General features: G+C 38.6%; 2 protein-coding genes across 2 annotated transcripts in view; one reads left to right on the top strand and one right to left on the bottom strand.

Moving 5' to 3' along the window:
- mbp (myelin basic protein) overlaps window positions 1–3,988 on the top strand; it is a 66,593-nt gene extending 62,605 nt beyond the window's left edge. Inside the window, exon 10 of the mRNA XM_022753253.1 lies at window positions 2,446–3,988. The gene's annotated coding sequence lies outside the window, so the exon portion shown is untranslated. The remainder of the gene's footprint in view (window positions 1–2,445) is intronic.
- A 2,338-nt stretch (window positions 3,989–6,326) lies between these two features.
- znf236 (zinc finger protein 236) overlaps window positions 6,327–14,065 on the bottom strand; it is a 56,197-nt gene continuing 48,458 nt past the window's right edge. The window contains exons 30-32 of the mRNA XM_022753248.1: window positions 12,889–13,018; window positions 10,544–10,717; window positions 6,327–7,423 (exon numbers count right to left, since the gene is read on the bottom strand). Coding sequence (XP_022608969.1) covers window positions 7,302–7,423; window positions 10,544–10,717; window positions 12,889–13,018 — 426 coding nt within the window. The 3' untranslated portion in view covers window positions 6,327–7,301. The remainder of the gene's footprint in view (window positions 7,424–10,543; window positions 10,718–12,888; window positions 13,019–14,065) is intronic.

Below are 14,065 nucleotides of genomic sequence, written 5' to 3' on the forward strand. Positions count from 1 at the left end.
AAATAAACTTGACCTGAACTCCTTGTCAGCATCACATCCTCTAGCTAGTGCTGGCTTAGGTCTGTTAGCTAGTGTGTACTACGGACGACAGTGGTGAAATAACAGATTCCCTGTCACAGAAAAAGTGTGTTTGTCTGTACTGAGGAAGTGACCTTGGTATCAGTTTTTGGTCAAAAATGAATTGCACAACATTAAAAAAAATAATAATAATATGCTATCAAGTAACTCTACCAGGTCAGAGCTGAAGTTGTTGATAACCTAATTTTTACATATTTGGAGCACAGATGGAAGTTTTCTGTTCTCCTGTTATGACTAAGTGAAGTTTGGTTCTCCCACTCGAGTTTCAGGATATTCAATGTGATACTGATACTGAACACTTACCCAGCTTTTCAGCCTTGGTACATATTTATTAGCACTTAGTTTAGACTGCCATATTCATAACTGCTTGATTTTCCAATTTACAGAGAAGCTCCTTATTAGTTGATTTATTTTTCATATGTCATGAAAGGCAGCGACGGCTTTCATGCTCTGCCAGTTTTTCAGGTTTTAATTAGCCAGCCACTCTCACTGTAGGCCTATCATAGATTAGTTGGTATAACAGTTACTAAAGGTGAGGAGAAATTCAAATTTCCCTGGGGCTGCATCTCATCTGTAGTGGCTAAATTGTTGTCACGAAGCTAAAAGAGAGTAAACAGCTCTGGAGATGAAGAACTTCTGGGATGCTCATTTCAAATCTCCCTGATACGACTAATTAGCACTGACTCAGTGCCATCACACCATCACTTCCATTTCTTCTGCACATAGATGGCACAGTGCAAATGGAAATGAGCATAAAGCCATAGTCACTTTTAATTAATGTTTCACACTTTGTTTCTATTCAGAGTCTGCTTTCAGTTTAAGATTTAAATCTAAGTGCGGCTGCTACATATTGACTTTTTCTCTTTCATGACAGATAATGAATTTCATCTGGAATGGCTATAAGAATAGCTTAGAACAAAAGCGCAGTCCTCAGCCTTCATTTTATCAGGAGGAGTAAAAAGCTTCTCACAATATGGATTATCTTCTTAAGCAATCCATAAAGATTTGTCTCATTTGTATAATCTTTCCCCCTTTCAGAGTGCTCTACTCTTCTTACGTTTTCAACTGAATGAGAGAGTGGGAAGGAAAAAGAATAATATAGTTTCAGAGATGGCTTTGTAATTAACACAGAATATGTGATCTGGAACTTTGGGAACAAAAAACAAATGGGAAACTGGGAGGTTTTGCCTCTGAATGAATTAAATGCCTAAAACCTCAAGGAAAACACATTAACGGGATCTGTGAAGCAACATGTAATAACCTGTGGTCAGGGGATAAGCTGCAACCTTAATTCCAACTCTCAAACAAAACAAATACATAAGAAGTAGAAAGAAAAAAGTGAATCAGACTTTTTAAGTCAAATTTTTTGAAATACTGAGGAATAGCCTACTGAGTCAAAATTTGATTTTTTTGAGTCAGAATGTTCTCCTTTTTTTCTACACACGTCATAAGTTTGACTTAGTTTATCACATTTTCACCTTTTTTCTCATAATGTTGTTTTACTCTCTGATAAATGTGACTTTATTTCTCATCATTTTGACCTCTACTGCACACTTTTCACTTACTGTATTTTGACCTTTGACTAAATTTGACTTAATATTCTATAATTAGGCTAACTTGTGCATAATTTTGACTTCAAATGTCACAATTTTGACATAGTATCTCATAGTTTTTGACTATTGTCCCAGAATTCTCCACATTTTCACTTTGTGTCTTACAAGTCTAGATTTAGTGTCTCATTGTTTTATTTTTACCATTCCCAACATTTCTTTTATGTTTTGTTCTCCTGGTAGAAATCATCTTCTACACTCATGCATCATTATAAGCCGGAAAAATGCCCACAAGGATGGCTTACTAACCTGCTCATTTCTCACTTTACAGGACTACTCTGACTTTTCAGTCTTAAGCCCTTCTCTCATTATTCAGTAGCAGAACCTATTACAGCTGAAGTTGAAGTTAGTTAATTTAGTGGTGTGTGACTACAACTCTCAGGGTTGATGAAAGAGTTGGCAAAGCCTGATGAAATACTTTCTCTCTTCTTCAAATACAACTTTTCTCACACAGAAAGTGACAGGTTTGGCAGAGAGCTAATATTTTTAAATGGGTGATGACTCATAATGGTCGTCATCAGTGGTGAAGAAATTTATTAGCTACAATTACCTATTACTTAATATAGTTTTTGTGAGTTTGTCAAGTGTTGGCAAGGGCAAGGGCCCCGAGACAGAGGTGAATCCTCTCATCACAGACTGAGTGAAATGACTGATGGGCCGAACTCCAAAAACATCAGAGTAGTCCTTTAATGCTGAGGCAGACCTGCAGGGCTGCCGCCTCTACACATTCACCACATATGTCTTGTCTGTTACACAGGGAAGCAGGAGTGCTTCTCCAGCCAAACGCTGAGGTCCCTCTCCACACCCCCTTCCAACAGCACGAGGGCAGATGTTCAAGAACACGGGACTAAAGTGGGGGAAAAAAAAAGAGGAAGAAAAGGAGGAAATCTTATCACCCCTTACACTCACCTTCCCCTCCGCCTCTAATAACACTCTAATGTTCGCTAAATCCCTCATCTCTCCTGTTACCGTCCCATCCCTTTGGCTGGTAGATAGCGACACAATCTGTTGCCCCCATCTCCCCCTTCCCCATCCTCACCCACCCTTGCATGCGTTGTGCTGAGTCTGTGCAGTCATCATCATTGGTGTGAACTGTTTGCTGAAGTTGATCCTGAAGCCGCTCACATGTGCAGCCTGAATGACCCCCTGACCCCTGCCATGGCTCTCTCTCTCTCTCTCTCTCTCTCTCTCTCTTGCTCTCTCTCTCTCTTCATATTTACTTGTGCTTAAGTTTCTGTGGACGTCTCTCATGGTTTCTCTAACAAAAGGTGGCTGAACTGAAGCAGACCTGGAGTTCTCGAAAGTTAAGGCCGGTGTGAGTCCGACTGACTCGACCGTCATTGCCGCTTGCTGATTGGATGAAAAGGCCGGGTTGTTTCTGTTTTAGTAAAGAGCGATTTTCTGTCTCGTCACACTGTCTTTTGTCGTTCCCTCGAACCTCCTCCCCCTGCACCCGAACATAAACCTGTGTTTGAGTTTTGTTTTGTAATAGATTTAACAGATTTTACATTATTATGAGAGCCATTTTGGTCTTTGTGTGTTTTCATTCAACTCTTGTGTCTTAGCTGTAGTTAAGTGTCCTGTCCTGAATGTGATGTTGATCTATGTTTGTCATTAAGGCTGTCTGTGGATTTTGTGGTAAAAGTTAAATTTCTAAACTTTCTAAATCAATTTTCTGCAATAGTTACTGAAAGAAGCAGAGAAGTTTCTAATGCATCTGTAACTAAATTATTTCGTAGTGCACTATTTTCCACTTTTAAAGCCTCCAGACCCTGAATCTGAAACATAAAGCCAGATTCAGACCATTCATCTATGCTTTAGTGTAGTCTCTTCTTTGTCTTTGTACGCACAGCACAGATTCTGTAAATGCCTTTCCTCCTGACTACCAAAAACAATGTGCTGTGTTTCTGTTTTGTGAATAATAAAAAAAAAAAAAAAACAACACAATTTCAAAAAGGTGCTCTGTAACTAACTATGTATTTACAAATTATAAGTTGTTACTTGAGAATGTGCAAAAGTTTTCTGGCACCAAGTCAGTCAAAGAAAAGCTCAGCACTACCACTTGTGCTGTTCCCAACATCTATCTTTCAAAAAGCCGGCATGCGTGATGTGTAGCGTCCATCTCTCCTACTGTTTGTGTGTGCTTGAGCCTCTTGAGTGCTGTGTGGTGGTTTTTGTTGTTTTTTTTTTTTCTGAATGGATCCTGTGAATGAATGTAAAGATCCTCCTCATTATTGTATGTGTAATAAAACATGACCAGCCACTTAACTGAGAATAAAAAATAAAAAATTATAAAACCAGCTCTACTTTCTGCCTGGTGAAGTGTGTGCTTTGTCTACCTTGGCCTGATGCAACAGCAAATGACGCAACATTCAAAAAAAGAAAAAGCACTGAAGCAAAGGTAAAAGTGGTTTCACTGGGTGCAAACAAAGCTATGACGGTTTCTTTCATGAAGCCAAAATTCATGACTCACTGGCTAATCATTATTCATGCCAAGCTTTCCAAGCTACTCATGACTGGAGCACCATTCAGACTCAAGTATAATCACACAGAGTATATGCATTTTCATGTCATGTTCAAATGATGGAAGCACACAAAGGCTGGATGTGGCACAGAAAATGTGAACGAAACACACTGGGGGCAACTTTCAATTCATATATCCCCAAGAAAACACGGTGGAAATTATTTTTTACCTCATGTTTCATAACAACACATTTTCAATCCCTTTAAATAACCGGGTCATGTTTTCCCACTCAACATCTTTCTATTGATTCATCGATCCAACTGTATGACACTACTTTGAAGCTGGACAAAAGTATACAGACATATTATGGTTAAATACACGCAGTAGAAGAAATAACTAGATTAACAGTCTGTAGTTGGCAGACTAAATTGCGTGTGGTGTGTGGTGAGAGTGTTGTAAGCGAGAGTGAAAAAGTATTTCAGAAAGAAATTTTCTCAATGAAATTGTTTGACATTTTAAGAAAGTTAGATAAGATTGATTCAAATTAGCTTAGGTTAGCATAAAGACCAGAAGCAGAGGGAAACAGCTGACCAGACTGTCCAGAGTTGAAAGAAATAAAAATCCTCATATCACCAATTCTAAAGTGTTAAACTCAAAACAGCCCTGTGTTAGAATAAAGCAGCAGTTATTGTGTTAATGGAGGCGTTGTTCAAGGTATTAGTGAGACATGAAATCTGATTCGAGGCTGGTTTGAGGAACGATGTTTGAAGCCTTATTAAACACCAAAACACAGAACAGGTGTTCATAATACTATGTGACAGGATTTCACAGCTCTTGAAAGATATCACGCAGTAATTATTTTATCTTCCGTTGTAATGTTAGGTGGTAAATAGAAATATTGCGCTTGAATTACTAAATAATTTACCAAGAGTGTGTGCTTTCATGTTTTAGATTGGCCAGCGTAATGACTTGAAAGAAGATGCTGCATTTTGCCAGACGACGGGAGCCCTGGCAGCCCAGCTGAGCGTAGCGGACTGACGGATAAATAAATAAAGAGGTTTTTAACATGCACGGCTAAAGTTGGACTGCACAAAAGAAAATGTGATTTCACGGGGAGTTATTTCATGTGGAGCAGAGCCAGGCTAGCTGTTTCCCCTTGCCTCCAGTTTTTATGCTAAGCTAATCTAATCACCTCCTTACTCTAAGTGCCCAGTGATGTCATGAGAGGTAGTGTCATAGAGGGGTGATACATTCCCTCCCAGTAGCTGTAGCAAGGACTACAACCCATCATGGCTTTCAGCAAGACTACAAATCCCAGTCAGCAGGGCAGCCAGGACAATGGTTGCTGCCCAGCTGAAGCATATGAGCTGATCGCTGTGGTGAGGAGAGAGACAAGTGAAGAGAAACAGTAGAGGAGAGACAGAGAAAAGACTGAGGCTATAGGGAGGGGGGATCAGATGTTTTGTTATAAAGAGAAAGAGATCTGCATAACTGTGTTCTTTGGTTTTGTTGATCCTCTGGCTTAAGTGAATTAAGTTGGCCTGATTTGAGAAGACTGAATATACTGAATTTAAATACAACGCCTCACTGTGTGAATTTCCTGCACCCACGCCTCAAACCTTCAAGATAAAAGCTCCCTACCTCGCAAGACGTCACGGTCCGGTGAAGTTTTCTTGTCTTTACATTTACCCTTCAACAGAGCGCATGTCCTTGAGGTCTTAGAAAATGTGCTGAATACACATAACAAGATGATTATAGAGGCGATTTTTAAATTGTGCATCGTTTTACATTCATGTTTGCTAGTTTGCAGTCTCCTTCCTTCTTCCCCGTTGCTATCCCTCTTTCCACACTACTGTTGCCAACTGTCAACTAGCAAAATAGCATGAAACCACTTGAACAGCAGCGTACCCGCAATACAAACCAAACAGGGACCCACATTGTTCCTACTGGTTGTCAGAAACTCCACAGGGGACCTTTAACACACAGATGTATCGTCTCATCTCACTCTCAGTGAGACAGTGAATAAGTGCATGTTCGAAATAAGGACATTAAACATCATTTGTATTGTAATAATTAAGGCACTAAGCAATAAAAAGAAAAGAGCTTAAATTAGTAGAAAAATTACTTTAATCTTCTTAATTTATTATGGACAATAGAAAATACAACTGCAAAAAAGAGGGAAAAAACAGCTTATTATCTGTACATCGGATTCGTTTCATAACAACTTCAACATTATGTCCAAATTACGTATTTCCAACAACTCCATGTTGTGGCAGTTCATCAGAAAATATACACAATCTAACTACACTATTTACAAAATGAACTACTGTACAGACAATGTCTGTGTTGCGGATTTAAATGATACAACAACAGGAAATGCAATGTTGACATGTTCAGTCAAAAAGCTGCAACAGCATCAAACCCAGAACAGTGTCCTCACAGCTCACTGGCAATCTTTACAGACATGTGTGGCGCTGCTTTCTCACTAAAACATTTGTAACAAACTGCAAGTGACGTTTCACTTCAAGATGAAATATGTACAGTATAAATAAGTAAAAAAAACAACATAATTAAAAAAAGACAGATTTCTCATAAACCAGTGAAAAATGATTTCTGTGTTATGTGCTGTTCCACAGTTGCTTTTGAAGTGATGACAGCAGTAGAGTAGTTTGCAGCTACGCGTACGTCCCTGTGAGCAGAGCAATAATGAAGACACGAGACACAAGACACCTGTTTTTGGGGAGCTTTTTCACACAGTTCAGTTTCCTCTCTTTCCGACAGGTTCAGCGCTAGAGGGACCTGCGTCTCCTGGTTGGAGAATCCTCTGGGATGCCTGCGTTTATTGAGCCAAACCTCTCCGGAGGTTATCATGTTGATAACAATCAGACAGTAGCAAAACAGATACAAGTCATTAAGCCAATCAGAGGGAACCAGGCTCCTCTTACTTCACTGCTAATTTGGACAAACAGAAAGGGACAGCAACTAGAGAAAAAGCCCTCAATATACAGTGGAGCATATGGAAAATGTTTACTAACCCTTTTTAGAGGAGGAATATGTTTGGCAAAGCTTTGTTGTTTAGTTGTTGAACAAAAATCAGTGCTTAGTACACTGTACAGTGCTTTCTGACTCCTGGGACTCCTGGTTTGTGGTCAGGGGAAGACATTTTGCCAATCTCCGGATGATTCAGGAACAACCTCCAGGTCGAGTTCAGGGGTGACCTCCACCTGAGGTGCCGTTTCTTCTTGGCCCAGGGACACTTCCTGGATCTGACCTGGAGGGAGAAAGAGAGAAAAGTGAAGAGTGACTCTCATGAACTCAAATACTCCCTGTGATGGGTAAAAACAGTGCTTCGTAAACCAGAAGACAAGCCCATTAACATGCATTTACAGAGCAGAACCAGCAGCTCTGATTCTGTATTCAGTTTGCCAGAGGCTGTCATGCAAATGAGACCATCCGTCAAAAAAGCAATCCTCCCTCCCTCACTCCTCCAACACTTGTTTTAATATCTCACATCCTCCCTGTTGGCTCTTTCTTCGGAAACCACCATGTCTATTACACAAACTGTATAATGAGACCTGACAGATGTGGAAGATGCTCATTGTGAGTTGTAAATATGGCATGAGCTCTGTGTCACAGTACATTCAGCTTAAAATAACTTGAGCACAAAACAATAATAAGTCACTTTGGCAGCGGCTGAGAGGTTCAGCTTTTTCTACTGCTGCAGGCCACACTCTGAATTGAGTTTTACAGTGGGAGTCATTTAATTATCTCCCTCTATTTTTCCTCGCTGTATCTGAAATACTTCAAACACGTATTCATTAAATTGCACGTTGCTTTGAATCCTTCTTTAATAGAAATCTTTCTGTTTGATGAGGACAAACAAAATGAACAGCAACACAAATGGAGACAAAGTAAAGAAATATCAACGATTAATTTGAGCTTGAAATAGTTAGTCCTTGAGTGATCATGCCTACAATGACTGAGGTCCTGTTATTTCCCTGGAATTCTTGCCAAACTATGGTTCAAAGCTAAATGGCAGTGTACAGTTGACCATACTTCTTTGAATACCCTGCGAAAATAGTGAGAGATTGTGGTCCAAACGTCTGAAACCACTTTCTCATTCAAGTGAACGGGAACGTGCTCTCAGACTTTTGGACTGTGTATTCCAGGGATGTAATCTTTTTTTTTTTTTAAATGATCACAAATACAGCAAATAATGGTAGATAGTAATAATATAGATATGGTAAATAGTCATTATCATATTATTCCTAGTGTGTATCTACAGATTCTAATGACTTTTTTAAAACAATTCATACAAAAACAAGACTAAAATGCTAAAACCATGCTAATGACTCTGTGAGGCGAGTTGTGCTGAGATTAGCTAAATGCTTATGTCATAAATCATTGTATTGGACAAATTGACATTTTGACGATGATGATGGCGCTAGAAGAAATGTTAAGGGACCAGCAAAGTTATGCGGGGAGCTAGTTATTCACATGCATACATATACAAAATTATTGTTAATGATTGAGAGATCTGAACCTGATCACACATTACTATTATTTCTCAGTGGGATTTTGTGATGACACAAAACTGATGTAGGCTGCTTTAAATAAACTAACATTTATTTAAAGTAGAAGTTCTCCTTTTATTTGGTGGCAACAGGTATTTCCACAATAGCCTGAACACAGATTGACACTTTTAATCAATTCAAACTTCAATTCGGAATGTCACTGCTACTTCTCAAATCCAAACTACTTAAAAGCTCATAATAATGTCTCACCGCCAAGATAAATAATAAATCATAACAAGTTCAGCAGTCCAAACAGTCTAATTTGTGCCTGTACAAAATTAATCTTAAAATATGTTCACATTTTAGAGAATGTAATTAATATTTTCCTCACACATTATATATTATGTATGCTGTTAATCAGGAAGTTAATTTTTGTGGCCCGCATGATCCACGGTTTAACTGCAGTGCCCGTGGATATAACTGCAACCCGTTCATCACCAATGTGAACCTTATGCTGGCACTAGATGAAAAGTCAGAGGATCACCAAAGTGACAAGGCTTTCTGTACCAAATATCATGTAAGTCCATTAAGTCTGAGGATCAATCACCAAAGTGTGTTGGATTCATCCTCATGAATGTCTGCACAAAATTTCATTGCAATCGAGCAAATAGTTTCTGAAATATTTTAAATTCCTAGAGCCATGCTGCTACTGTGGCTAAAAACTGGTAAAAACCTGTGAGGACATAACAAATTATAATAAAGACATAAATTCTAATTTCTGTTTTACCTCAGTCACTTGCTCCCGCAGAGGCTTCAAACTGCTTAAAAGATGTTGATGAGAGGTTTTGCATGGCAACATCAGTGAGGAGCCTGACTTCCACAACAAAGACAAGCTGTCTGTTCAGTCCCACTTTAGTATGCTGTCACATCAGGAAGCGTTAACTGTGAAGTCTGTACTCTCCATATGTCTGATCTCAGATCAAAAAAGTAATTTACTGTTCAACTTTTAAGTGTGTTGCCCCAGCTGGGATACTGTCTGTGCAACCTTGTAGCCACATCAAAGTCGTATAAAAAAACTGAGTGTCTTTTCCAGCGGTTTAACAATATTTTACACATTTGTGAAACATTATCTGACCTGGAAACATAAGTATTACTTTCTACAGGTATTGCAGGATTTGAGTGGCGACAGGAACCCTTGAAAAAGTGAAAAGTGTAGTCTTCAGTCTGGACCTTATTCCCAGCGACACAACAGAAGGCAGTCTTTCAGACATGACTTTTTAAATAATCTACACCCAGCCAGCGTGGGGACCTGAGAGGAAGCTTTTGTGGAGTAGGAACAGATCTGTTGGCATTGTTCTCCTCCTCAGGTCATCTTCAATTGGAGCCTGCCAGGCTCTAAGGTGGGACGTTTGAATGAAATGAATAACAATGTGAGTGTGTGTTGGCCGCACTCGGGAGCCACAGCTTAAATCTTGACCAAAGCTGTCGGGAAGAAGTAATGGCCTCACATTCACAACATGTATCTGCTGATATCAAAGAGGAAGCTGTGCCGACAGCGTTGTGTGTATTATGTCCAAAATACAGAATTACGCAAACCTGTGTGTGATAGCTGTGGGAGACACACACAAACGTTACAAGGTGGAAAAGGGGACTTCATTATAAAATGCTCATCCACCCCGATACTCTTGGAAATACTGTTCCTGAGTGAAAGTGAACTAAGCTGACAGAGAGACAATACAGAGATGACTACTTTCTTTTGTTGCACAGCTGCACAAACAGCTGCCTGTGTGTCCAAGTGTTTGTGTGTGTGTGTGTGTGTGTGTGTGTGTATGTGTGTGTGCGCGCACGCACTAGTGTGATGCCAGTCAGCTGCTCACCGTAGCCATGGGATCTCTTCATGTGGTGTTTCATGTTGCTCTTCTGCGTAAACCTGATGCTGCACACCTCACACTTGAAGGGCTTCTTTCCAGTGTGTTTGACCATGTGGACCTGCAGAGCGCTCTTCTGGTTGAAGGCCTTGTCGCACTGACTGCATTTGAAGGGGCGCTCGCCTGCAAGATACACAGACCAACGGTTAGTTTTCATCTGCTGCAATTAGCATTTTACCACATTATGAAACCACCTTCAAAATAATTGTGACATATGGTACTGAACTTTGATATAATTACTGCAAATAAAAGCGACCATTTTTGATTATTGGGCAATATTTAATATGACAGAAAGAGAAGCAAACCTACATGAAAAACAATTATGCAGCTCAGTCTAGCTCTGTTAGTTTCTCTTCATTAAGGGCTGCAACTAATGATTATTTTCATCATCAATCCATTTCATGATTATTTTCTAGATTAATCAATGATTTTTTGGTCTATAAAGTTTCTCACTATTCAGAGGTGATGTCTTGTTTTGTCTGACTGTCCAAAGATATTCCATATATTTACGTAGAAGAGAAAAAAAAACAGCAAATATTCACGGATTTTTGGCTTTTTTTTTCCACAAATGATTTCCTGTAGATTAATATTTTGTTGATTGACTAATTGATTAATTTACTAATTGTTTTTGGCAAAGCTTTCCATTGTTGTTGTTCCTGAACTTCCTTTCCCCCAAGAACTTGTTTATACGTCTCGTCTTGTGATCTATTTTCCTATTAGGTGATGGTCTAAACATGAGCCACACATTACATGTATGGCCTTTGATGTGTGAAATAGCACGCTGCTTTTTTTCTCTGAAGGTCATATTCTCTTTGGTCTTTATTCTAAAATTATAAAGGCATACTGTCTGCCAGTCCACCTAATTGTGCTTATCAGAACTCAGAATGTCCCACATGGTCTTTAAACCTTTGCTTACATGTTTCATCTGTAGTATTCAATATTATCTAAGGTTTTGTTCTGGTTTTATTATGAAGAAATATCAAAACTGCAGTATCACTAATTCTATACTTTATCCAATCAGTTGCTACATTCTTAAATTAGTAACATACAGTATACTGTATATAAGGCAATTCTGTCTCCTGCTGAGACAAACAACACAGCAGGGACACTTTAGCTACTGGATGTCACTGTAACATCCTCTGACTTAAAAATGCCAAAGCAGACACATTTGCAAACAGAAGAAAGCCCTTTTTAGCTCATACTGCAGGGATAAGTCACCTAAGTCACAAATCTTTGCACCTCAAAAACAGATCTTTGTGAAAAACAAAGCCCCCACCCCCACCCCAGATCTAGAACTGTAGATGTGAGTGAACAAGCAGCTATAAACATCAGGCTAAAGCTAAGGATGGAAGGGGGGGGGGGGGGTACATGTTTTTTGTCCTTGTAACTTTTTCAGTGTTGGTTAGAGTGAAAAGACTGAAAAACAAACACCACAAGGTTGTGAGATAAACCAGAATAGAAAAGGTCCAATCAGAATCTTCCTTAACAGCATTTAAATGAGTCTATTCAAATGATAAACAGGCCAACAGAATTGTTTCTTTACGTACACTGAGGGCTGATAAGCATGTCTGGGTGCCTAGGATTTCACAGAGAGATGACACATTCAAGGCATTTGGCTGCTTGGTAGCTGTGTCTATATGAATGCATGAATTAATGAGTGTGTAAGAGAAAGCTGACAGCTGCTAAATATCACATTGAGAGAAGGATCTTGCTTTTACATCCAGTTCTTTTTTTCACCATTTAGTTCAGGACTGTGTCGGGACTCTTTGTTGATTTGGACTCATTTAACTTGGTTTTTATGACTGAATAATTACTTTGGGTGGGAGGGCATTGGAAGGCATTTCCCTGAGTAAAATGAGGAATTGTACAACATGGAAGTGATTTCAAAACTCTTTTTTTGCGACCTGTCAGTTCAACATTTTATCATGAGCATGTTGATACACCCATGATAAAACATACTACATATCTGACCTACATGTTTCCACTGTGGTGAAACGTTTCTCTTCATTCACTCACAGATGTTTGAAACCAGATTATGAAATGTTATCCTGTATTATTCAAAGTGTTCAATATTAAATGAATAAGACATTATCAAATAAATAGTCAAAATGTATAAACATATAAAATATAATAAATAAATTGTGAACTAAAAAGTCAGAATGTCTTCATATGATTATTTATTTCGTAATCACTTTATTTAATAGACACTTCTGGGCTGCATAGGTAGTGAAAGATAATTATAAAATGGTGGATTTTATGCATTTTATTTACAGAGCAAACAATAATCCTCTTACCTGTGTGTGTTCGGTTGTGTCTCTCCAGCTGGCTACGCTTGGCGAAGGCCTTCACGCAGGAGGAGCAGTTGAAGACTCTGGGTTTCTGGGAGCTGGGCGACGGGCCCGGCTGGTGCACCCGTTCATGTTCCTGTGACAGATCCAAAAAATAAATTTCACCATTGCAGTTAAGCACACAAAATCCCTCTCCTACAATGTGGCTAGAACTAGAGATTTCCATCATTTTGCCCTCGGTGGAACTGACATTGTTTGTACTGAGCGACTCCGGAGAGTCTGGACACCCCGATCATTCATAAAGAGACTTTAATTTTGACACTTTGTCTTTTCCTTTTCTCTTGTGTTTCTTTTATTTCTTTTCCGTTTCTAAAGTTGCTAATGATGTGTTCTGTTGCTGGTGTGATATGTTGAAAAATGAAAACATGAAAATGTATAGAAATGGGTCACTTTGAGAAAATGCCCATTTAAATCTTTAATTTTGTGCTTGTCCCTTTGGATCTGACATTACATAACCTAAATTACTATTTATATGTGGTTTTTTGATGACTGACTTGAATATTTTATTACAATCAAACATTTTATGCTTGACAGGCAAAATATTATATGTATATCTTTTATGTCCACTGAATGGTCACTTTACAAATTGTACATCATCAATTTCAAACAGGTAAAACTGCTATTCACTGCTATAAACTGATTAGTTGTTCAAAATCTTTTACTCAGGTATAAGAATACCATGCCTATCTTTGTCATGTATGATAGTAATCCTGATTTCTTTAGGTTTCAGACTTATTGTTGCAAACAAACAATTTGAAGATGCCATTTTAGACTCTGAGAAATTCCCATGATTTTTGCTTAATCGAGAAAATAATCAGCTGGATAAGCTAATACTGGAATACTGGCTTTAGTAGTATGGTAAAATCTAACAACACAGGTTACAACAATGGTCTTGGAAAAACAGAATGGTCTGAAATCTTAAACATATCGATTGTTATATTCAAGCAGTCAACTGGCATTGACTCGACCTTTGTAAAGATCAATATTTGACATTTTAATGTTTTATGATTAGCCACAGCCTACTTCACTGGCTAGCATACTACTCATTCTGGTATTTCAAATCATCAAAGGTGTAACAGTGAACAAACAGAGCCTTTTCAATGAGAAAATCATTCTGTAAATA

This window comes from Seriola dumerili, unplaced genomic scaffold (assembly GCF_002260705.1).
Source record: "Seriola dumerili isolate Sdu_G_001 unplaced genomic scaffold, Sdu_1.0 BDQW01000191.1, whole genome shotgun sequence".
In the NCBI taxonomy this organism is placed as follows: Eukaryota; Metazoa; Chordata; class Actinopteri; order Carangiformes; family Carangidae; genus Seriola; species Seriola dumerili.